The 25,894-nt window shown below is 62.8% G+C and overlaps 1 protein-coding gene across 1 annotated transcript in view; it reads right to left on the bottom strand.

Annotated features, from left to right (window-relative positions):
* Window positions 1-10,770: 10,770 nt before the first annotated feature.
* Window positions 10,771-25,894, bottom strand: part of RASSF7 (Ras association domain family member 7) — a 98,446-nt gene continuing 83,322 nt past the window's right edge. Inside the window, exons 3-6 of the mRNA XM_048484564.1 lie at window positions 22,186-22,351; window positions 17,288-18,195; window positions 12,364-12,532; window positions 10,771-10,823 (exon numbers count right to left, since the gene is read on the bottom strand). Coding sequence (XP_048340521.1) covers window positions 10,771-10,823; window positions 12,364-12,532; window positions 17,288-18,195; window positions 22,186-22,288 — 1,233 coding nt within the window. The 5' untranslated portion in view covers window positions 22,289-22,351. The remainder of the gene's footprint in view (window positions 10,824-12,363; window positions 12,533-17,287; window positions 18,196-22,185; window positions 22,352-25,894) is intronic.

Here is a 25,894-nt window from a genome sequence, read left to right as displayed (position 1 = left end):
CCCCCCCCCCACCCCCCCCCCCCCCCACCCCCCCCCCCCCCCACCCCCCCCCCCCCCCACCCCCCCCCCCCCCCACCCCCCCCCCCCCCCACCCCCCCCCCCCCCCACCCCCCCCCCCCCCCACCCCCCCCCCCCCCCACCCCCCCCCCCCCCCACCCCCCCCCCCCCCCACCCCCCCCCCCCCCCACCCCCCCCCCCCCCCACCCCCCCCCCCCCCCACCCCCCCCCCCCCCCACCCCCCCCCCCCCCCACCCCCCCCCCCCCCCACCCCCCCCCCCCCCCACCCCCCCCCCCCCCCACCCCCCCCCCCCCCCACCCCCCCCCCCCCCCACCCCCCCCCCCCCCCACCCCCCCCCCCCCCCACCCCCCCCCCCCCCCACCCCCCCCCCCCCCCACCCCCCCCCCCCCCCACCCCCCCCCCCCCCCACCCCCCCCCCCCCCCACCCCCCCCCCCCCCCACCCCCCCCCCCCCCCACCCCCCCCCCCCCCCACCCCCCCCCCCCCCCACCCCCCCCCCCCCCCACCCCCCCCCCCCCCCACCCCCCCCCCCCCCCACCCCCCCCCCCCCCCACCCCCCCCCCCCCCCACCCCCCCCCCCCCCCACCCCCCCCCCCCCCCACCCCCCCCCCCCCCCACCCCCCCCCCCCCCCACCCCCCCCCCCCCCCACCCCCCCCCCCCCCCACCCCCCCCCCCCCCCACCCCCCCCCCCCCCCACCCCCCCCCCCCCCCACCCCCCCCCCCCCCCACCCCCCCCCCCCCCCACCCCCCCCCCCCCCCACCCCCCCCCCCCCCCACCCCCCCCCCCCCCCACCCCCCCCCCCCCCCACCCCCCCCCCCCCCCACCCCCCCCCCCCCCCACCCCCCCCCCCCCCCACCCCCCCCCCCCCCCACCCCCCCCCCCCCCCACCCCCCCCCCCCCCCACCCCCCCCCCCCCCCACCCCCCCCCCCCCCCACCCCCCCCCCCCCCCACCCCCCCCCCCCCCCACCCCCCCCCCCCCCCACCCCCCCCCCCCCCCACCCCCCCCCCCCCCCACCCCCCCCCCCCCCCACCCCCCCCCCCCCCCACCCCCCCCCCCCCCCACCCCCCCCCCCCCCCACCCCCCCCCCCCCCCACCCCCCCCCCCCCCCACCCCCCCCCCCCCCCACCCCCCCCCCCCCCCACCCCCCCCCCCCCCCACCCCCCCCCCCCCCCACCCCCCCCCCCCCCCACCCCCCCCCCCCCCCACCCCCCCCCCCCCCCACCCCCCCCCCCCCCCACCCCCCCCCCCCCCCACCCCCCCCCCCCCCCACCCCCCCCCCCCCCCACCCCCCCCCCCCCCCACCCCCCCCCCCCCCCACCCCCCCCCCCCCCCACCCCCCCCCCCCCCCACCCCCCCCCCCCCCCACCCCCCCCCCCCCCCACCCCCCCCCCCCCCCACCCCCCCCCCCCCCCACCCCCCCCCCCCCCCACCCCCCCCCCCCCCCACCCCCCCCCCCCCCCACCCCCCCCCCCCCCCACCCCCCCCCCCCCCCACCCCCCCCCCCCCCCACCCCCCCCCCCCCCCACCCCCCCCCCCCCCCACCCCCCCCCCCCCCCACCCCCCCCCCCCCCCACCCCCCCCCCCCCCCACCCCCCCCCCCCCCCACCCCCCCCCCCCCCCACCCCCCCCCCCCCCCACCCCCCCCCCCCCCCACCCCCCCCCCCCCCCACCCCCCCCCCCCCCCACCCCCCCCCCCCCCCACCCCCCCCCCCCCCCACCCCCCCCCCCCCCCACCCCCCCCCCCCCCCACCCCCCCCCCCCCCCACCCCCCCCCCCCCCCACCCCCCCCCCCCCCCACCCCCCCCCCCCCCCACCCCCCCCCCCCCCCACCCCCCCCCCCCCCCACCCCCCCCCCCCCCCACCCCCCCCCCCCCCCACCCCCCCCCCCCCCCACCCCCCCCCCCCCCCACCCCCCCCCCCCCCCACCCCCCCCCCCCCCCACCCCCCCCCCCCCCCACCCCCCCCCCCCCCCACCCCCCCCCCCCCCCACCCCCCCCCCCCCCCACCCCCCCCCCCCCCCACCCCCCCCCCCCCCCACCCCCCCCCCCCCCCACCCCCCCCCCCCCCCACCCCCCCCCCCCCCCACCCCCCCCCCCCCCCACCCCCCCCCCCCCCCACCCCCCCCCCCCCCCACCCCCCCCCCCCCCCACCCCCCCCCCCCCCCACCCCCCCCCCCCCCCACCCCCCCCCCCCCCCACCCCCCCCCCCCCCCACCCCCCCCCCCCCCCACCCCCCCCCCCCCCCACCCCCCCCCCCCCCCACCCCCCCCCCCCCCCACCCCCCCCCCCCCCCACCCCCCCCCCCCCCCACCCCCCCCCCCCCCCACCCCCCCCCCCCCCCACCCCCCCCCCCCCCCACCCCCCCCCCCCCCCACCCCCCCCCCCCCCCACCCCCCCCCCCCCCCACCCCCCCCCCCCCCCACCCCCCCCCCCCCCCACCCCCCCCCCCCCCCACCCCCCCCCCCCCCCACCCCCCCCCCCCCCCACCCCCCCCCCCCCCCACCCCCCCCCCCCCCCACCCCCCCCCCCCCCCACCCCCCCCCCCCCCCACCCCCCCCCCCCCCCACCCCCCCCCCCCCCCACCCCCCCCCCCCCCCACCCCCCCCCCCCCCCACCCCCCCCCCCCCCCACCCCCCCCCCCCCCCACCCCCCCCCCCCCCCACCCCCCCCCCCCCCCACCCCCCCCCCCCCCCACCCCCCCCCCCCCCCACCCCCCCCCCCCCCCACCCCCCCCCCCCCCCACCCCCCCCCCCCCCCACCCCCCCCCCCCCCCACCCCCCCCCCCCCCCACCCCCCCCCCCCCCCACCCCCCCCCCCCCCCACCCCCCCCCCCCCCCACCCCCCCCCCCCCCCACCCCCCCCCCCCCCCACCCCCCCCCCCCCCCACCCCCCCCCCCCCCCACCCCCCCCCCCCCCCACCCCCCCCCCCCCCCACCCCCCCCCCCCCCCACCCCCCCCCCCCCCCACCCCCCCCCCCCCCCACCCCCCCCCCCCCCCACCCCCCCCCCCCCCCACCCCCCCCCCCCCCCACCCCCCCCCCCCCCCACCCCCCCCCCCCCCCACCCCCCCCCCCCCCCACCCCCCCCCCCCCCCACCCCCCCCCCCCCCCACCCCCCCCCCCCCCCACCCCCCCCCCCCCCCACCCCCCCCCCCCCCCACCCCCCCCCCCCCCCACCCCCCCCCCCCCCCACCCCCCCCCCCCCCCACCCCCCCCCCCCCCCACCCCCCCCCCCCCCCACCCCCCCCCCCCCCCACCCCCCCCCCCCCCCACCCCCCCCCCCCCCCACCCCCCCCCCCCCCCACCCCCCCCCCCCCCCACCCCCCCCCCCCCCCACCCCCCCCCCCCCCCACCCCCCCCCCCCCCCACCCCCCCCCCCCCCCACCCCCCCCCCCCCCCACCCCCCCCCCCCCCCACCCCCCCCCCCCCCCACCCCCCCCCCCCCCCACCCCCCCCCCCCCCCACCCCCCCCCCCCCCCACCCCCCCCCCCCCCCACCCCCCCCCCCCCCCACCCCCCCCCCCCCCCACCCCCCCCCCCCCCCACCCCCCCCCCCCCCCACCCCCCCCCCCCCCCACCCCCCCCCCCCCCCACCCCCCCCCCCCCCCACCCCCCCCCCCCCCCACCCCCCCCCCCCCCCACCCCCCCCCCCCCCCACCCCCCCCCCCCCCCACCCCCCCCCCCCCCCACCCCCCCCCCCCCCCACCCCCCCCCCCCCCCACCCCCCCCCCCCCCCACCCCCCCCCCCCCCCACCCCCCCCCCCCCCCACCCCCCCCCCCCCCCACCCCCCCCCCCCCCCACCCCCCCCCCCCCCCACCCCCCCCCCCCCCCACCCCCCCCCCCCCCCACCCCCCCCCCCCCCCACCCCCCCCCCCCCCCACCCCCCCCCCCCCCCACCCCCCCCCCCCCCCACCCCCCCCCCCCCCCACCCCCCCCCCCCCCCACCCCCCCCCCCCCCCACCCCCCCCCCCCCCCACCCCCCCCCCCCCCCACCCCCCCCCCCCCCCACCCCCCCCCCCCCCCACCCCCCCCCCCCCCCACCCCCCCCCCCCCCCACCCCCCCCCCCCCCCACCCCCCCCCCCCCCCACCCCCCCCCCCCCCCACCCCCCCCCCCCCCCACCCCCCCCCCCCCCCACCCCCCCCCCCCCCCACCCCCCCCCCCCCCCACCCCCCCCCCCCCCCACCCCCCCCCCCCCCCACCCCCCCCCCCCCCCACCCCCCCCCCCCCCCACCCCCCCCCCCCCCCACCCCCCCCCCCCCCCACCCCCCCCCCCCCCCACCCCCCCCCCCCCCCACCCCCCCCCCCCCCCACCCCCCCCCCCCCCCACCCCCCCCCCCCCCCACCCCCCCCCCCCCCCACCCCCCCCCCCCCCCACCCCCCCCCCCCCCCACCCCCCCCCCCCCCCACCCCCCCCCCCCCCCACCCCCCCCCCCCCCCACCCCCCCCCCCCCCCACCCCCCCCCCCCCCCACCCCCCCCCCCCCCCACCCCCCCCCCCCCCCACCCCCCCCCCCCCCCACCCCCCCCCCCCCCCACCCCCCCCCCCCCCCACCCCCCCCCCCCCCCACCCCCCCCCCCCCCCACCCCCCCCCCCCCCCACCCCCCCCCCCCCCCACCCCCCCCCCCCCCCACCCCCCCCCCCCCCCACCCCCCCCCCCCCCCACCCCCCCCCCCCCCCACCCCCCCCCCCCCCCACCCCCCCCCCCCCCCACCCCCCCCCCCCCCCACCCCCCCCCCCCCCCACCCCCCCCCCCCCCCACCCCCCCCCCCCCCCACCCCCCCCCCCCCCCACCCCCCCCCCCCCCCACCCCCCCCCCCCCCCACCCCCCCCCCCCCCCACCCCCCCCCCCCCCCACCCCCCCCCCCCCCCACCCCCCCCCCCCCCCACCCCCCCCCCCCCCCACCCCCCCCCCCCCCCACCCCCCCCCCCCCCCACCCCCCCCCCCCCCCACCCCCCCCCCCCCCCACCCCCCCCCCCCCCCACCCCCCCCCCCCCCCACCCCCCCCCCCCCCCACCCCCCCCCCCCCCCACCCCCCCCCCCCCCCACCCCCCCCCCCCCCCACCCCCCCCCCCCCCCACCCCCCCCCCCCCCCACCCCCCCCCCCCCCCACCCCCCCCCCCCCCCACCCCCCCCCCCCCCCACCCCCCCCCCCCCCCACCCCCCCCCCCCCCCACCCCCCCCCCCCCCCACCCCCCCCCCCCCCCACCCCCCCCCCCCCCCACCCCCCCCCCCCCCCACCCCCCCCCCCCCCCACCCCCCCCCCCCCCCACCCCCCCCCCCCCCCACCCCCCCCCCCCCCCACCCCCCCCCCCCCCCACCCCCCCCCCCCCCCACCCCCCCCCCCCCCCACCCCCCCCCCCCCCCACCCCCCCCCCCCCCCACCCCCCCCCCCCCCCACCCCCCCCCCCCCCCACCCCCCCCCCCCCCCACCCCCCCCCCCCCCCACCCCCCCCCCCCCCCACCCCCCCCCCCCCCCACCCCCCCCCCCCCCCACCCCCCCCCCCCCCCACCCCCCCCCCCCCCCACCCCCCCCCCCCCCCACCCCCCCCCCCCCCCACCCCCCCCCCCCCCCACCCCCCCCCCCCCCCACCCCCCCCCCCCCCCACCCCCCCCCCCCCCCACCCCCCCCCCCCCCCACCCCCCCCCCCCCCCACCCCCCCCCCCCCCCACCCCCCCCCCCCCCCACCCCCCCCCCCCCCCACCCCCCCCCCCCCCCACCCCCCCCCCCCCCCACCCCCCCCCCCCCCCACCCCCCCCCCCCCCCACCCCCCCCCCCCCCCACCCCCCCCCCCCCCCACCCCCCCCCCCCCCCACCCCCCCCCCCCCCCACCCCCCCCCCCCCCCACCCCCCCCCCCCCCCACCCCCCCCCCCCCCCACCCCCCCCCCCCCCCACCCCCCCCCCCCCCCACCCCCCCCCCCCCCCACCCCCCCCCCCCCCCACCCCCCCCCCCCCCCACCCCCCCCCCCCCCCACCCCCCCCCCCCCCCACCCCCCCCCCCCCCCACCCCCCCCCCCCCCCACCCCCCCCCCCCCCCACCCCCCCCCCCCCCCACCCCCCCCCCCCCCCACCCCCCCCCCCCCCCACCCCCCCCCCCCCCCACCCCCCCCCCCCCCCACCCCCCCCCCCCCCCACCCCCCCCCCCCCCCACCCCCCCCCCCCCCCACCCCCCCCCCCCCCCACCCCCCCCCCCCCCCACCCCCCCCCCCCCCCACCCCCCCCCCCCCCCACCCCCCCCCCCCCCCACCCCCCCCCCCCCCCACCCCCCCCCCCCCCCACCCCCCCCCCCCCCCACCCCCCCCCCCCCCCACCCCCCCCCCCCCCCACCCCCCCCCCCCCCCACCCCCCCCCCCCCCCACCCCCCCCCCCCCCCACCCCCCCCCCCCCCCACCCCCCCCCCCCCCCACCCCCCCCCCCCCCCACCCCCCCCCCCCCCCACCCCCCCCCCCCCCCACCCCCCCCCCCCCCCACCCCCCCCCCCCCCCACCCCCCCCCCCCCCCACCCCCCCCCCCCCCCACCCCCCCCCCCCCCCACCCCCCCCCCCCCCCACCCCCCCCCCCCCCCACCCCCCCCCCCCCCCACCCCCCCCCCCCCCCACCCCCCCCCCCCCCCACCCCCCCCCCCCCCCACCCCCCCCCCCCCCCACCCCCCCCCCCCCCCACCCCCCCCCCCCCCCACCCCCCCCCCCCCCCACCCCCCCCCCCCCCCACCCCCCCCCCCCCCCACCCCCCCCCCCCCCCACCCCCCCCCCCCCCCACCCCCCCCCCCCCCCACCCCCCCCCCCCCCCACCCCCCCCCCCCCCCACCCCCCCCCCCCCCCACCCCCCCCCCCCCCCACCCCCCCCCCCCCCCACCCCCCCCCCCCCCCACCCCCCCCCCCCCCCACCCCCCCCCCCCCCCACCCCCCCCCCCCCCCACCCCCCCCCCCCCCCACCCCCCCCCCCCCCCACCCCCCCCCCCCCCCACCCCCCCCCCCCCCCACCCCCCCCCCCCCCCACCCCCCCCCCCCCCCACCCCCCCCCCCCCCCACCCCCCCCCCCCCCCACCCCCCCCCCCCCCCACCCCCCCCCCCCCCCACCCCCCCCCCCCCCCACCCCCCCCCCCCCCCACCCCCCCCCCCCCCCACCCCCCCCCCCCCCCACCCCCCCCCCCCCCCACCCCCCCCCCCCCCCACCCCCCCCCCCCCCCACCCCCCCCCCCCCCCACCCCCCCCCCCCCCCACCCCCCCCCCCCCCCACCCCCCCCCCCCCCCACCCCCCCCCCCCCCCACCCCCCCCCCCCCCCACCCCCCCCCCCCCCCACCCCCCCCCCCCCCCACCCCCCCCCCCCCCCACCCCCCCCCCCCCCCACCCCCCCCCCCCCCCACCCCCCCCCCCCCCCACCCCCCCCCCCCCCCACCCCCCCCCCCCCCCACCCCCCCCCCCCCCCACCCCCCCCCCCCCCCACCCCCCCCCCCCCCCACCCCCCCCCCCCCCCACCCCCCCCCCCCCCCACCCCCCCCCCCCCCCACCCCCCCCCCCCCCCACCCCCCCCCCCCCCCACCCCCCCCCCCCCCCACCCCCCCCCCCCCCCACCCCCCCCCCCCCCCACCCCCCCCCCCCCCCACCCCCCCCCCCCCCCACCCCCCCCCCCCCCCACCCCCCCCCCCCCCCACCCCCCCCCCCCCCCACCCCCCCCCCCCCCCACCCCCCCCCCCCCCCACCCCCCCCCCCCCCCACCCCCCCCCCCCCCCACCCCCCCCCCCCCCCACCCCCCCCCCCCCCCACCCCCCCCCCCCCCCACCCCCCCCCCCCCCCACCCCCCCCCCCCCCCACCCCCCCCCCCCCCCACCCCCCCCCCCCCCCACCCCCCCCCCCCCCCACCCCCCCCCCCCCCCACCCCCCCCCCCCCCCACCCCCCCCCCCCCCCACCCCCCCCCCCCCCCACCCCCCCCCCCCCCCACCCCCCCCCCCCCCCACCCCCCCCCCCCCCCACCCCCCCCCCCCCCCACCCCCCCCCCCCCCCACCCCCCCCCCCCCCCACCCCCCCCCCCCCCCACCCCCCCCCCCCCCCACCCCCCCCCCCCCCCACCCCCCCCCCCCCCCACCCCCCCCCCCCCCCACCCCCCCCCCCCCCCACCCCCCCCCCCCCCCACCCCCCCCCCCCCCCACCCCCCCCCCCCCCCACCCCCCCCCCCCCCCACCCCCCCCCCCCCCCACCCCCCCCCCCCCCCACCCCCCCCCCCCCCCACCCCCCCCCCCCCCCACCCCCCCCCCCCCCCACCCCCCCCCCCCCCCACCCCCCCCCCCCCCCACCCCCCCCCCCCCCCACCCCCCCCCCCCCCCACCCCCCCCCCCCCCCACCCCCCCCCCCCCCCACCCCCCCCCCCCCCCACCCCCCCCCCCCCCCACCCCCCCCCCCCCCCACCCCCCCCCCCCCCCACCCCCCCCCCCCCCCACCCCCCCCCCCCCCCACCCCCCCCCCCCCCCACCCCCCCCCCCCCCCACCCCCCCCCCCCCCCACCCCCCCCCCCCCCCACCCCCCCCCCCCCCCACCCCCCCCCCCCCCCACCCCCCCCCCCCCCCACCCCCCCCCCCCCCCACCCCCCCCCCCCCCCACCCCCCCCCCCCCCCACCCCCCCCCCCCCCCACCCCCCCCCCCCCCCACCCCCCCCCCCCCCCACCCCCCCCCCCCCCCACCCCCCCCCCCCCCCACCCCCCCCCCCCCCCACCCCCCCCCCCCCCCACCCCCCCCCCCCCCCACCCCCCCCCCCCCCCACCCCCCCCCCCCCCCACCCCCCCCCCCCCCCACCCCCCCCCCCCCCCACCCCCCCCCCCCCCCACCCCCCCCCCCCCCCACCCCCCCCCCCCCCCACCCCCCCCCCCCCCCACCCCCCCCCCCCCCCACCCCCCCCCCCCCCCACCCCCCCCCCCCCCCACCCCCCCCCCCCCCCACCCCCCCCCCCCCCCACCCCCCCCCCCCCCCACCCCCCCCCCCCCCCACCCCCCCCCCCCCCCACCCCCCCCCCCCCCCACCCCCCCCCCCCCCCACCCCCCCCCCCCCCCACCCCCCCCCCCCCCCACCCCCCCCCCCCCCCACCCCCCCCCCCCCCCACCCCCCCCCCCCCCCACCCCCCCCCCCCCCCACCCCCCCCCCCCCCCACCCCCCCCCCCCCCCACCCCCCCCCCCCCCCACCCCCCCCCCCCCCCACCCCCCCCCCCCCCCACCCCCCCCCCCCCCCACCCCCCCCCCCCCCCACCCCCCCCCCCCCCCACCCCCCCCCCCCCCCACCCCCCCCCCCCCCCACCCCCCCCCCCCCCCACCCCCCCCCCCCCCCACCCCCCCCCCCCCCCACCCCCCCCCCCCCCCACCCCCCCCCCCCCCCACCCCCCCCCCCCCCCACCCCCCCCCCCCCCCACCCCCCCCCCCCCCCACCCCCCCCCCCCCCCACCCCCCCCCCCCCCCACCCCCCCCCCCCCCCACCCCCCCCCCCCCCCACCCCCCCCCCCCCCCACCCCCCCCCCCCCCCACCCCCCCCCCCCCCCACCCCCCCCCCCCCCCACCCCCCCCCCCCCCCACCCCCCCCCCCCCCCACCCCCCCCCCCCCCCACCCCCCCCCCCCCCCACCCCCCCCCCCCCCCACCCCCCCCCCCCCCCACCCCCCCCCCCCCCCACCCCCCCCCCCCCCCACCCCCCCCCCCCCCCACCCCCCCCCCCCCCCACCCCCCCCCCCCCCCACCCCCCCCCCCCCCCACCCCCCCCCCCCCCCACCCCCCCCCCCCCCCACCCCCCCCCCCCCCCACCCCCCCCCCCCCCCACCCCCCCCCCCCCCCACCCCCCCCCCCCCCCCCCCCCCCCCCCCCCCAAACCCCCCCCCCCCCAACCCCCCCCCCCCCCACCCCCCCCCCCCCCCACCCCCCCCACCCCCCAACCCCCCCACCCCACACCCCCCCCCCCCCCCACTCCCCCCCCAACCCCCCCCCACCGCCCCCCCCCCCCCCCCCCCACCCCCCCCCCCCCCCGCCCCCCCCCCCCCCCCCCCCCCCCCCCCCCCACCCCACCAAATTGGCCATGCTGGTAGGGGCTGATGGGAATTGTAGTCCATGAACATCTGGAGTGCCATAGGTTCGCCACCACTGTGTTAGTTAGATCAGAGTAAGTGGAATGTTTTTAAGTTAGAGGGAATAAGAGGGAGGGGTATAGGATTAAGGAAATTAAGGAGGGAAGGGGATATTTAAGGGGGATAGAGTAGTTTAGTTTTGTATGGTTATAGTTAGTTCAGTTGGGTTAAGTGGGAGGTAAAATTAGGGGAAGGGTAGGGTGATATAATAAATGTTTGTAAATAAGGTAGGACTGTTATAGATTGAGAGATCAAGATAGAAAAGGAGGGTATAAGGTTAGAATGAAATGTTTGTATAAACGGTTTTGTTTGTGTCCATGTGGATATTTTTATTGCTAAATGGAAATTAATAAACATATTATTAAAAAAAGAGAAAACGACTCACTGGAAGATGCTCTCAACATTTAACTGTAAACTTTCAATGATAAACTGATTATTTTGTTAAAATATACCACGTGGCTGTGGTGATAGCCTTTGGATACTAATTACAATTTTGCATTGTTTACGTATTACCCGATCCCAAGTCAACATCGCCAATCTCGGGTTCCGAACAGTTCTTGGTCTTGTTTGGTTTCCTCCTAAGGTGCCTGTGATTTCCTGGCAATTGTCTGTGCGGTAGCCCAAAGTGGCCCGGAGCTGATGGGGCTTGTCACACGCTTTTGGAATACGAGGCATGATGAATATTCATGTGGCCTGTCAACACTGTTACCAACACCCAGGTGGTGGCTGCAGATCACTCACTGTTACAATTGAGTACAACTGATCTCCAGGCAATAGAGATCAGTACATCGTAGTGGGGGAGGGTGGCCTTTAGTCATGGTGGGGGAGGGCGGCCACCCATTGGAGGGGCGCGGGGGGCGGTGGTGCAAAACTCAGATTTTGCCCGGGCTCCATTTTTCCTAGCTATGCCTCTGTTATTTTCTAGTCGACAATGTTGTCTTTTTAGTCTGAAACACCTAGAAGCCAGTCTATGTTAAATAACAAATTAGCTATCTGTAAGGAAGACGAGACCCGTTCCCCAAAGAGTGCCACAGTCTTAGGGCCAAACAATGTATTATTTACACCATATGATTGCAAGTTTCCGATGGGAACTCAATCCAGAAGTACTACACATGCCAAATTTGGATTGGGGCCACATTGGGTGGGTGGGGCTCCTGCCTTCCTCCCACATCGTTTTCACAACCCAAAATTCCCCAGAGTGGAGTAGGGAGGGTTGCATGGACAAACATTCACAGCCTCTGCAAACTCTGATAGGGCAAACAACATTCCACTGCCATTTCATGTTAGGAAAACAGTATAGTGGTCAAGACAGAAGGCCTTCCTCCCTGTATACTGCAGTCCTAATCTAATTCAGGACCCTGTGATGCTTCCAAACTGGGTTCCCACAAGGAAGTCACAGCTTGTCATATGGCTATGATGGGGACCATATGGTACATCTTAACATATAGTTTGCCCTTACAGTTTGAGCTGAAGCATCTAAAGTGCTAAACATAACAGAAATCCAATACACCTCTCACCCACAAATACTTTTATCATAATAATGGCATCAGTCTTCAAAGGCTCTGCTTGAACAGGGGTGACAGACAAGACTGCTAGATCATTTACTACAGATTGTTTACATGGCATCAGCATTGGCAAAGTTCTTCTGTCAGAAAGTGCCACTTTCAGGTGCCACTATCATTGCTGTGCCTTTGGACTGTCACAATGCTTTTGTTAACTACCAGCTCACCGAAGAGAAGAAAAATGGAAAACCAACAGAAATGTCTTTTCTAAAATAACACATTTTGTAAGAAGTGTGAGATGACATGTGCAAATCCTAACTTTAACAAGTTGAAGTTTATAGCAACAAGCAAATGCTCATGAAAGCAATAGTGTTTAGATGCAGGACACAAAAAGCAGTCCAACCAGATGCCCAGGCAATTTCTCTGGAACTTTCTCTTGCTACTGTCAGCTACTGCAGTATATACTTTTATGGACAAGTTCCTATAAATGTTTCCTGGCCATCTGTTCCTCCTCTCTTAAAGCATATAATGTGCAGTCTGCCATTCAGCCAACCATTCATTTCTTTGGACTTGTGAGTCTAACATTTTGCCAAAGCAACCAGCGAAACACCAGCAGCAGCTCTTCCTACCAGTTTCAAATGGGAGGAAGCATTATGGCCTAATGGGAAGTACTAACTAAAGCCATCTCTCCTTTCTTCCCTTCCCTTTCTGTCCATCCACTCTTTGAGAAGCATTCTGACCTCCATTTCTCTCTTGAGCCAGCAGCTCATGGCTAGTTTGATCCAGCTGGGGTTCCGCCTCTGATCTGGACTGCGGGAGAATCACCATGGCTCCTGTCTGCTGGATGAACTGCTGCAAGTTACACTGCCTCAGCTCCTTATTTAGTTCCTCCAGCTCTTGGTTCTGGGTCTGCAAAATACAGGACGGAACAGGCAAGAGTGAGCTCCAAATCTGCAACGCTTCATCCAAACTAAGATGCTGCAGAAGACAGTCTGATAATCTTGCCCCAGCCTTCCCTCACATTTCAATTCACAGGCAATTACTTCTCTGTGCCTTCCTCATCAGTGAGTAGAAAGTCACCAGAGGTTACAGGTGACCTAGGTAAGAGTTGAGGAAGGTATAATGTGAAAGCTAGATATTCATCCCTGGATACTTATACCCTGAAAAAGCTAAGGATCATTTAATCCCCCCCAACCCAAAATGGAGACAGCACTGAAGGTTCATCCAGAGATGTCACATTAGCAACACATGACCAATTCCCCTACATTCCATTCCATTCCATTCCATTCCATGTTCCTCTTTGCCAGCACATTTCTTATTCTTTCTATACATGGCTGGATGGAAGAGCAGAATGAATCATGATGCCCTGTAGACCCCTTAACCTCCTAGGCCAGGGCTGCTTTTTCTGAAAATGGGGACAAGGGTAGTCTTGCCTATCTTACATTGATGGACAACGCAGAGAAAATCTTCCCATTCTAGGACTTAATAATAAGACTTTCTGCACATCCTTCTTTCTAAACTAGGTTGGGAAACGAATTAGATTTCATCAGAAAAGAAGAGTTAAGGATGCAGTGCGTACAGAAAAGGGAGGGATGTCACTAGTCAGTCACGCTTGTGAAGCAATGTGATCTGGTCAGAATATGAAGATTACGAACAGACAGAGAAACCAATTGACTTATCCTCACAGTTAATAAGGAATCTGTCAGTAGAACAATTTCCTCACCCTCTCCGCTCATTGTAGCCCAAAATGCCCCTTGAAATGGCCTTCTAAGAGACAGGCGACTGCCCTGGTACAGCCAGTGGTGTAGCGGGAGGGGTGTGCACTACGCACCAGGTTTGTGCCCCTGCAGGGGTGTGGCGTGGCATTCCAGGGCGGGCGGGGGCATGGCAGGGCGCATATGTGCCATGGGCAGAATTCCCCCTTGCTCCGCCCCTGGGTACAGTTCAAGGGACAGCTGAAGGTCTGCAAAGGGAAACTGGATTCAACAAGAAAAAAGCCCTCCCCAAGTTTTTAGGCATGAGCACTGATAAAAAATTGTCATTAAATTTTGGGGGTCAGGGTTTTTTAATCAGATTTTTTTTCCATGATTCAGGTTTAGCAAATCACCAAGCCTACTTGTTATGTCAGCAATTTTTTCCCCACCAGATCCAATATTTTAAGTTTAAACTTAAATATGCATGCAAATCCATTGGGAACAGGCTATTAGTCTGTTAACAAACTTACCATACCCTATAACAGAGCAGTGGGACATTACTTGAGATCAGAATTATGGTTAAGCAAGTAGAAGAAATTTATTTATTTATTTTATTAAACTTTTATACCGCCCCATCCCCGAAGGGCTTTCTCATAGTGAAGAAGACTCCATTAAGGGCTGAAGTTTCACCCAGAGATGATGGTCTCATTGTCTAGTTTCTGATTTGCAGCTCATTGTTCCCACAATACTTAATGTAAGCAGCCCAATTTGTTCTAGAAGCCTACACTCAAATCTCACCATTACCTTTGGTTCACAAAGTAACATAATCTCTCATGGTCTGCAATAATCTTAATATACTGGTTTACTAATTAAGTACAAAATTATGTTCTTATAATCAATCTCAGATATATTATGTATCAGAGCTCAAACTTTGACAAGCTTAAGACCATCCATTTTGATTTTAAGAATTTTGCAGAGTCTGTCCAAACCCTGCCTGTCCTCCTTCACTGGTGCCCACCACAAGATCAGCCTCTTTTCAAAATAAATGGCAAAATGGGCATACCCCATTGAGGTCTCCATCCTTTACTGTCCCACAGGAACCCCTCCCCCCAAAACCCCTCACAGTCAGAATCTTATCAGTTACACTGAAGCTCGCCACTACAAAAAGCACCAGGAACACCCCCCCTTCCCAGCAACTTTGTGATGTTACTTCCAGGTACAACCTGGAAGTTACAATAATCGGGCTCTAGAAATTGCCTGGAACTCTATGGTAACCCACCATGTTCCCACCCCCAGCCCTAATTACACTAAAAAAGTGGATTTAAATTACACATTTGTATTGTCTGCACATGGTCTTCAAGGTCAGGTTACAGGGGTGATTGATTTTTATGGTACTGGTCCCCAGCATGGCACCTGCCAAGACCTTTCTGGGAGCCAAGACAGGACTTTTGCCCAGCTGGGCTTCTGATTGGCTGTGCTGATATCTTAAAAATATTGCTTTGGCAGCAACTGCCACTGAAGCCTAAGGATTTTCAATACATGAATGAAGGTAAGCTGTGTGAATGAATGAAAATATTTTAAAACAAGATGTTTATTTTCAAAGGAATCCTGTTAAACATAGCTTCTGTTTGAAATATTGAAGTGTTAATATAGAAGTTATGTATAACGTCAGTCACTAAAATTCTGTGCTTAACTCCACCTCCTGAAATAGCCATTTTATGCGTGCCTCTGCTTTTCGCAGCAGCCATTTAGCAAATGTGCTCACTACCCGGTGTCAGAATTCCAAAGGTGCTTGCAGGCTCAAAATGGTTGGGGGCCTGTACTGCAGAGGCATACAAAAAGCCCTAACCTAAGTTCCAGTTAACCATATTCTTTGACTAGAAGGGACTTTGTACTGAACACAGCAAGAAACTTCTAGCAAGAAACACCTAGCCAGAAGTTGGCTAAACAGGTAGAAGTTTTAAACTTCTCATAAAAATAGAAAAACACCAGCACTGCACAAACCCTGACCTTTGTTATTCAGCCAATACTGTGATTGGCTATTTTTGAATATAGACATCTGTCTCTCTTTCTCATTGCTCGGCACCGGACCACACCTCCTTGATGCCACTCAACCAGTTAGGCTTCCTAGGGCTAAGCTACAGGATCCTAGCAACCAATCGGCATGTTTCATGATTAGTGTTAGGAGGTTATATGCAAGCCTGATAGCTGCAAGGAAAAGCAGCTCTATGAGTGCCTGCCTTTTTCCAGAGATGGAGAAACCATGTTCCCATTCCCAGAAATCTGTGAAGGCTCTTGTTATCTGGATGAGTACTGGGGGTGGGGGAGGGAGAAGGGGCGCTTGCCCTCTGACTTTGGTCTTACAAACCCCAGGAGTCACTGAACTCCTGTTTGAGAGTTTGTTTGCATTACACACGTGTGTGTAAATAAAAACTTTCTCGAATTTTTACCCACACAGAGACACAAACATGAACCAGCAGTTCTTCCACTGGTCCATAAGAGGGCACTAAGGCATAATAAACAAGTGAAGATTGGATTAGACGATTTAGCATTATTTCTGCCTAAAGCAGGGGTCTGCAACCTGTGGCTCTACAGATGTTCATGGACTACAAATCCCATCAAGTGGTTTTTCTGTCTGTTCAATGGCAGGGGTTGATGGGATTTGTAGTCCATGAACATCTGGAGAGCCGCAGGTTGCAGACCCCTGCAAAGCAGGGCTAACAGAAAAGCAAGGAATAGCTGTTCCTGATGCACCAGGTGCACACATGGAAGCAAAATGCTTGCACGGCTTCTAAACACCCCATCCCCAACCTTTTAATTGCTAAAGCATTGGAATTATTTTTTAAAACAGGACACATGCTTCACTGTTATGCTGAAAAAAGATGGGGAAATACGTGCAGTTAGAACTACCAATCCTCAGAAGGTACTGCCTCACATTTCTGCACAAGATGCTGATCTGAGATCAAATCAGATTGATTATATTTGAAACAGAGCCAGATTGGAAGGAGGCAGAGCCAAAACAAGAAATCCTACTGAGATGCAACAGGCAACCTCTGTGGACGGGAGGTGTGTTTTGTGATCACAGGACATAATCTGTCAATTAAATTATTTCTTGCAGAACATCCGGGTGTCCTTAGTACACAATGGGAAATCACTTTCAGCGGTAACATGCACTCAGCATTGACCTGATGCTTATATTGCCATAGCTCCCTGTATTTTTCCAGTTTTTGCACAGCACACTAAGTACAATGTTGTCCTCAGCTTCACACAAACACTACACCATAATATCTTGCTTGATCATAGCAGCAACCATCATCACAGCCAGATTCACTCCTTGACTGTCATAGTTGCAGTAGGACTTCATTAGTCCTATCAATTCTAGCAGAGAACAATCTTACGTCCATTGAGTATGATAACCCTGCAGAATGCTCATCTCCCTTCTTCTATCATACTCTCTATAGAAGCAGTTCTCCATGGCTGACCTGAAAAGCTTAGTGACAGGATGATCCAGTCTCAGACCATTTAAAACTTGCTTGGATTAGTTCCGTTCCTTACGCTGTAATACCTACACCTTTCTAGCCAGCACCCTTTCTAGGTTTATGAAACAAAGGCTTCAAGAGTTCACATTGTCTACTACTAAATGCTAGGGAGAACTCAAAGCTGCAAAGGAGATCCTGATGCTTAGTGTCTAGTTCAGAAAAACCTTTCAAGCAGGAGTATTTTACCTCTTAGGAGGAGCCATTTTTGGCATCTGGAATTAGACTAATAAGGCAGGCATTTTCAGTTGCACCTGCATTCAATGCCTACCTTTTCCTTTAAAATGTAAATATAAAATACAGGCTTGCCTTTCAAAGAACCTCCTTGCACTCAACTGCATCCAAAAACATGTAGAAGTCAAAAAGAATAGGCAAGGTACTGCAATAGTACACCAATGGGTCCCCCTCAGGTAGGAACAATACTGAGCACGTACCTGAAAGCTTTGCTCTGCTTCCTCCAAAGCCTTCCCTACAGTTTCCAGACTGTTCTCCAGCTGGACGCTCTGCTTGACCTTTACATCCAGGTCCCTTTTCATCATGGCAACCATCTTCTCCATTTCAGCAGGACTCTGAATAGGAGCTTCTTTTGCCCTCTTGGCCCTCTCAGCAATTTCCCACTGGATTTCTTTCTCCAAGGCCTCTGTTTTGAGTGTCAGCTCGTGGATTTTTTGCGTGTACTCTTCCATGGTGGCCTGCAGGCTGCGCACTTTCTCTTGCCGCTCTCTTTCACATTCCTTTTCTGATCGCAGCTCACTCTGCCAATACTCTTCCTCCTTCAGCTCACTCTCATTTTGCCGGATCAGCTGCTCCAAATGCAAAATCTCTCCCTCTGGGCTGGAGTTTCTGCTGTATTCCCAGTGCCTGAGATCCATTTCCAAGTCATCCCCCTTCATCTCTAAGGTGTAGAGATGCTCCTGTTGGTGCAATACAGTCTTGAACAGATCCTCTTTGGAAAGAAAGCCCCCATTGGCACCATCCCTCAAGCTCACCGTGTCCTTTTTGTACTGCCTCAGCTTACTCTTTGCAAGCAGATCACTTGAGCTCATAGGACCCAGGTTGAAGGTTAAGGATTTTTTGGGCGGCCTAGACCTGGGCATTTCTGTGCTAGCTGGCCGAGGTTTGATAGGCAGGCTGGCCCTGACAAACGTCCTCTCGGGTATTTGAGGGGCGTTATCTGAAGACGGTCTCTCTGTGAGGCTGGGGCCGGTGCGTTGCAATATGAACTGCACATCATTGGCATACTGTCCACACTTGGCCAGAGACTCTACAGGGCATTCGTGAGGGAGAAGCTGCCTTTCTTTCTCCCGCAGTCTTTGGATGAGGACATACCGGCCTGTTTGACCTGAGGAGAGAGACAGAAGTACAGTCATTAGCAGCAGAGCACATCACAATCAAAGAACAATTTATTCACTGCAATAAGCGCTCCAATTCAGGTGAAACTCAACATCCCTACCATAATCAAGAGCAATAGGCAACATTGCAAGTGACTTTGTAACCACCCCATGCAGCTCCCATACCTTTCTGAACCCAGGGCATATAATTTCACTTCAAATTTAACAGGGAAATCCACCCCCCACTCCACACACACAATGAAGACTGTGGTTGACTCTAGGAAATGTAAGCTGGCCTTTGCAAATGATTACTACCCCACGAGAAGCAGCTGCTTCTCCTTCTCTTTCCCCTCTTCAGTCTCCCACTGAAAAGCTTCAGATTTGTAAAAAATGCATGCTGTATTTGGAATTACTTCAGAAAACGTATTTTAATTCTGTCCAAGTTATATTTAGAAAAATTTCATGAGCCAGCAGGGCTTCTGAATACATCTGAGTGAGCTTTGCATCTGAGTCAGCGTTGCCACTTTGATTAGTGCGCAACAAGCTTCTAGCCTATGAAGCTTCTGCCTCAACAGCCAGCTCATGGAACATTTACATAAGCTGCAGCTGAAACCCAGTCATGCATAGCCAGGATGGAAGTACCCTAAATCTGGTCAGAAGGCAGAAGCAGAGGTTAACGCAAACCTCACTTGCTATTGTAGTGTATTTCCGCATCACAAGATAAAGCCAGCCCTTGCTGAAAAGTGTCAGGATACTCGAGCAGAACAATCAGCACTGATGGGCCCATATAAAAGTTAAAGGTGGTAAAGCACATACACACAGAGCTCTGAGTCATGCTTCTATGCCACAGACTGCGCCAGAGATTTCCTCTGCCCATGAAGAAGCAAATGCACAGCATGGTTTTCAGAACAGGGAGGTGGCAAATAGTAACCAAGGCTGGTTGGTGTTTTTTTTTTTTAATGACAGTGGGCTTATAGACTTGACGCCAGAGTTACCCAACCAACAAATTAATGCATATCTCACGTTCTCTTACTCAGGACATTATGCTGTGGGGATTAAGTGTTTCATCAGGGACTAAAAGAGCAAAGAATTGCACCACGTTTTCTCATTCTAATTTTATCTCTTTTTTTGATAGAATGACAACCTTGTGGTTTGATTGTGTGTTTCTGCATGGCAGGGGTTTGGACTTGATTGCCCTTGTGGTCTCTTCCAACTCTATGATTCTATGATTGATTCAGACACAGCAGGACAGCTGGGAGAAAGACACAGAAGGAGTGTGCATGTATACAAATATAATTATATAAAAAAGGGGTCTGATTCATATGTGCAACACCAAGACAGGAGATCTGTAGCATTTTTTGTTTGTCTTGCACTTTCCAAGAACCAGTACTCCAGGCTTACTGAATAGTATTTCAAAAGCACAGGGACTCCTGTTGCCTGTTTCAAAAGCAATTCTACAATCAACACAATCACTCTGAAAAAAACTTGCATGAATCAGAATCAACCAAACACAGACCTTTTTCACATGCACAGCTTACCACTGATTTTCCCAGTGGTCAAACCTTGTGACTTGGAAACTTTTTAATAAAATCATTCCACACATCTCCATTAGCCCATTATTTCTACCCTTGTCTCTTCAGTTGCATTTACTCCATATTCTACTGCTGAAAACAGTATTCCTAATGGTGATGGGATGTCATCCCAGATGAACAACAATCCTCCCCCTTTTTTCTTTTGTGCAGGCACTCTAGTGTTACTGCACAGTTACATTTTGAAGTGGCAAATTAAAATTTCTCAGCCTCCATTTTTACCATTGAGAACTACCCACACAAAATAACCTACAAGAGCAGGTGCTATTACTTGAAGGAATAGAAACACATAACCTCTCACAACACATTTTTCCAGCCAAATTAGAGTTGCAGTAACCCACAATTATTACTGTGGAAGTCCCTTGTCAATTTCACTTCTAACTGCAAACATAGTGTATCTTCACCTTAACCTTAAAATTGCAAGCTTCACGTGAAATTGACAAAGCTGATCCATTCAGCACTGCTTTTTACCTCTGCCTGAAAATCACTAGTTCAATATGACAGAGAAAAAAATTAAATTCCTTTCAAAAGTAAAAGATTGGCGCGGGGGGGGGGGGGAGAGAAAATGGCTGAAGGGGAGATTGGGTGACTACACAGGGACATAGATAAGGGCTAGGTGTTTGGAAGTGTGAAGAACAAAGACCATTTCAAGATGATTTCATGCTCAACAGAAGCTGGTCTGGAAATAGACAGAAAAAACATTAACGTAAAAGTGCCCAGGAAAACAACAGAGGAAAATGAAGAGAAAACATTTCCAGAAACAAGTAGAGGGGAAAAAATGTGTGGAATTCCAAGGGAAAAAATGGTAGCATTTGGCAGCAAGACCCTTTATAAACCATTTGGGCAGAAAAGGTCATAGATGATCTCAAAAGATTCTTGGGGTTTCTGCTTAACAGTATCATTCAGTTGTAACCTCTGCAGCTGGCCACTGCACAAGACCCAGGAAGTTGAGCCACAGTGTTTTATTACAGAGGAAGTCCATTCAGATACTCCAATTATCCCTGTTTACCAATACAGTTTTCAGGTGTCGCTAGCAAACCAGTATGATCATCTTTGTTTGGCTTTTAATTTTGTTAAAACTGAGCTGCTACAATTATAATTCTTTAAAGTTCAACCCCCTCACCCCCAGGACGCTAGTAGTTCAGAGAGCTGGAGTAGATGTACATGCAAACACAGAAGCATTAGCTGCCATATGACTAAATACCACAGCAGTTGCTAAAGTATTTGTAAATTACCAATACACTACTATAGGACTATTAGAATAAAACACAGTTTTAGATTTTTATGTCAATGAAATAAAGGCAATTGCAGAGTAAGTTAATCCAACATATGGGATAAACAATAAAATATGCAAATACTGAACTTGGAGGGATGATGATTCAAACCAATATACCTAAATTGCTTTGTCACCCCCATTATGACACATTCATAGGCTGCACTAGACTGATGGCATAGGAGGAGTTTACGCTTACCTGACTGTGCATATCCACCAAGGCAGTACTGGCTGTTATTGGGAAGAAAAGTATTCTCAACTAGAAGCTTTAACCTTAGGACAAAATTGCATGTTATAAGGAAAACACAGGTTTCTAAACCTGACCTTGACCTCATACTGCAAACATGGGAATGGGGAGGGTTGCAGGGAAAAGATGACCGGGAGGCTGGGGGTATTTAATCCTTTACCCCTTTAATCCTTTACCCAAGCAACTTTCCCTTTTTGTTCTCCAATCTGTCTCTGAAACCAGAAGTAAGCTCACATGGCAGGAACTGTCAAAAGGCATTTGCAGGGGGAAATCTGTAAGACAAGTTCAGCGCTTGTCTTCCTCATCAGTTCTCCCCTACAGCTGCTCCCAACCTTCCTAATTTTCACTGGGAAATTTTGGGGGGTGAACATGCTAAGTACTTTTACTCAATGACAGTATAAAATGTTCAAGGATTTTATCAATGGCTGTAATAGAACCAGCATATGTCCTCTTTAGCCCCATTGTCCAGTTCCATTTCACTTGCATTTATTTTCCTGTCCTCACACCTGACAGCTCCTCTAAACAAAAGAGTACTGACCAAAGTTCTTTTAAAAGATGCAAAACAGGGACTGGGTTTTTTAACAGAAGCCGCAGCAGCAACTATAAAACTGTGGGAACGAATCACCTGCATGCTGAGACACAAAGATGACTTCTGCATTTGCACAATAAATCCAAACGGGCAAAGTAGTTGCAGAACTACAGCAGTGAGCTATGTAATTATCACTACACAGCTGCTGCATAAGGGCAATGATGCTTGTCTATGAATGAGGGAAATGAAGAAGCACAAATGTGGATACATTACTTCAATACTATCAAGAAACTCATCATCAAAGAAGCCTAGAAAGGAGGGTAAAACTTATTTTTAGATAAAACAGCAGAAAAGGTGACTTACCAATAGCACGTGCCAATGCTATGACAATCTCCTGGCAAGTGGTCTGATCTGAGACGCCACATACAACCCGCTGGATCCCATCCACCCAGACTTTCAGCTCCATCACAAGAAGACCAATGGATTAGACTGTCTGGGTCATTGCAGCAAGTCCTCCCTGCAGCGATTACTTAAAAAAAAGAAATATGAAGGTAAGTATGGATACTGTCCAGTTTTAATCTCTCCCACAATCTCCTGGCTCCTGTCTGCTTCACAATCAAGAACGTTACCTGGCTGAAATACAGGACTGTCTTGGGATATTTGAGCCTCTTCTTTCCCTCTCTGTTTCCAAAATCACCCAGTGGGTGCCTGATGAGAAGTTTGATAACCTATCCAGGCCTCATTCAAGTTTTGCTAAATCACCACACTTTCAAGTCAGTTTGATCAAAATACCCAAATACTTTTAAAGGCCATCATCTAAATAGCGACATCCCAGGGAAAGGGATTGGTCTGTGTGCTAGAGACCCCAAGGGAGTCAGTGCGGTGTTGTGGAATGCTCACCTAGGACTTCCACTCATCATAAAACCTCCCTGGATAGCTTCGAGTTAGTTATGCTGCCCCCTTCAGCTTAGCATACCTCCCTGAATTGTTGAGGGGAGAATGGAGCCGAGAGAGGCATGTACACGGTCCTAACCTCCTTGGAGGAAAGGCAGCAAAAAAATGCCATCTACAGGCAACAGTAGAATGCTTAAGCAAGCTTTTAGATTGTCATGCTCAGAAACACTTTTTGTTCTATGTCACTTAAAAAAAGAGAGGCCAAAATAGTTGAACTTCAGAGACGCCATCCTGAGCACCAAATAATCCAGATGAGTATTTCAAAGCTACATAAAACTTATTTCAAAAAGAAAAGCAACTGACAATGTTACTTTAATTTGAGAGCCCCAATAGGTATGTCTAACTCAAGTCTTAGCACAGCCACATACCAGAACAAAAACTTAGTTCTCCCCTTTCCCCCCAGTTTCAGTTTTCTAGATCTCCTATCTGTTGCTCAATCACCACATGCAGATATGATGTGTTACTACAATATCATCCTCTACTGACCTCAAGCAAATCATCCTCTACTGACCTCAAAAGTCAGATACTAATAAATACATGTTACCAAGTACAATTATCCTGCCTTTTTAAGCATCTGGTTTTCTAAGACTGCCTGCACCTAGAGGCTTAAATCAATGAAGATGTTTAAGATGTAGTTCTGTTTCCATAACCATTTAGCTATCAATTACAAACATTATACACTGCGTAGATGTGACCAACCAGCATGACAGAACTGGAATGAGATCAGGAAGTATATTCCATTTAAGACTGCTTTGGCCACAAAAGGGTGGAACTGCTGAAAAAGTAAAACCATAAATAACCATTCAGTACACACACAAGCACGCACACAACGTAGTGACTACCTTCTGTTTGCTCTTAGTCAATATGAAGGTAGGAAAAATCTGCAGTCACATGACAAGCTACCCAATACCTGGGAGGGGGGAACCCGCTGAAGTTATGCAACTTGAATCACACCAATATACCACATAAATGTATTTACTTTAGACTCTGTACCATTAATTGGTTGGAATAAGGTTTCTGCAAAGCAGCTGAATGATTAACTAGCTGAAAGATGAGTAAAAATAGCTTTGCCCTTTCCATTTTTTTCAAATAATGCCTGGCTGAAGTGGTATGCTGCATGCACAACAAAGTGCTATAGAGGGCCAATGTGCATAGAGCCAGAGAAGGCGTGAGCTGGGTCCATTCATGACTGACTTGGTCCCATCCCTTCCTATACACATTTGCTAAATGTACAAGTTGTATGTGTCTAGGCTCCCTTCAGGAACTCACAGGGTGTGAGCCTCTGCATAAAGGTCATGAATGCATATGCGGTACACACAAATACAGGCAGGGGTGGAACCAGCACATTCACTCCCATACCTTTATGCATGTTTGTACTGCATACCAGTGAATTGCATGATGCACAGGGCTATCAGGAACAGCTCTTGTTCTTACAACTCTCTATACTAGGCTATCAACATGATAATGTTCCTTTTCATGTTAATACCAGCGGTACCCGGCCACGCGTTGCTGTGGGTTATTGTGATGAAATGGGAAAGGAAAAGTAGCAGCAAATCAATTGCAGAGGCCAGCTGTACGTGCTCATGGAGACGCGCAGCCTGATACTGTGCGATGTCATTGATGTGTGTGCCCGTATTCCTTGGGGGGAAATGGAAAGGCACCCCTCCCACACATCTAGGCTGGTTGGTTACAATACTTTACCTGGGAGTAAGTTTGGTTGGTGGCAATGGGTGTCGCTTCTGAGTAAACCCTCTGAGGGGTGCGCAGCAGACAATTCAAAGTATGTCACGGTTGCTTTACCGAGCTTACTCCTGAGTAACGCGTGCCTGGTTTTCTGAACTGTAACCTCAGTATTCAGGGAATCTAGGCTGGCTGGACCCTCCCTCCCGTCCCTTGCATGCCACCCCTCACTCTCTCCCCTCCCTGACTTCTCTTCCCTTGCCTCCCCCTCCATCCCTTCCCTCTCCCTCCCTCTCTTCCCATGATTCCACCCCTCCCCTCCCTTCCCTCTCCCTCTGCTAGGGTGGGTGAGCAATATCCAGATGCTGGGCCCTCTCCCTCCCCTCCCTTGCTTGCCACCCCTCACTCTCTCCCCTCCCTCACTTCTCTTCCCTTGCATGCCTCCCCTTCGTCCCTTCCTTCTCCCTCCCTCCAGCTGTCTTACATTCAAGCTTGTTCAATATGGGTGTGGAATATGGGTGAGGAGTTAAGTGGAGGTTGGATGTGAGGGAGGGCAGAGTGAGGAGTGGGAAGATGAGCTGGATGTGTATGAGAGTATGTGTGTTGTGTGGTAGTAGTGGGTGAGGCACAGAAAGTGAAAAGTACTTGCGTGCGAGGGGGGGAACCCCACCTGACGTCTCACATGGCAACATGTGTGTGTGTTTCACTTCCACTCGAGTTATTACCTATGTACTGTTTTCACTGCTCATATCTGGCCATCTGAGCAAACATTCTAAGGGCACAAACATTCTAAGGGTGACACACACAGGCAGCTTCATGTCCTTCATCATGGAGCGCCAGGAAAAAGGCATTTTACCTGGGCCAGGTGTGAAATTTCAGGTATGTGAACATCTAAGAACACTCTCGCCTGGCTGACCACAGTTGCTGGGACTTTTCAGAGGAATTGGCCCAGCAGTTCCTGTTCTAGACCATCAGGCACAAACTCAAAGTTTGCTTTTTATATATATATATAGATATGATGTGAAACATTGGTGATCTTGGGAAATATGTAGGAAATTCAGCTTGAGAGACCCCAGATAAACCATGTTATAGTGTGTTGCCACAACATCTCTTTATTCAAAACATTCTATGCTGCTTTCCCACCCAAGTCACAATTCCCAAGGCAGTAAACATTAGAACATTTCAGACAATAAAAAGCATTTAATATACAAATGTATACAAAATACAAATAAAACACATGTATGCATAAAAACACACAAATAGGGAAGAGAAGTAATAAGAGTTAGTGAGGGAATGCCAAACTACAATAGAGGAAGATCAATATATCTCCCTGGAAAGAGAGTTCCAGATTTTGGTACTATTGCCAAGAAAGCTCTTTCTTGGGCTCCCACCCAGATCTACACTTAGATGGTATGGCACCTGAATCAGGGCCTCTGAA

The sequence above is a fragment of the Sphaerodactylus townsendi genome, linkage group LG02 (assembly GCF_021028975.2).
Source record: "Sphaerodactylus townsendi isolate TG3544 linkage group LG02, MPM_Stown_v2.3, whole genome shotgun sequence".
Classification (NCBI taxonomy): Eukaryota; Metazoa; Chordata; class Lepidosauria; order Squamata; family Sphaerodactylidae; genus Sphaerodactylus; species Sphaerodactylus townsendi.
This window is presented reverse-complemented; position numbering and strand designations above follow the sequence as displayed.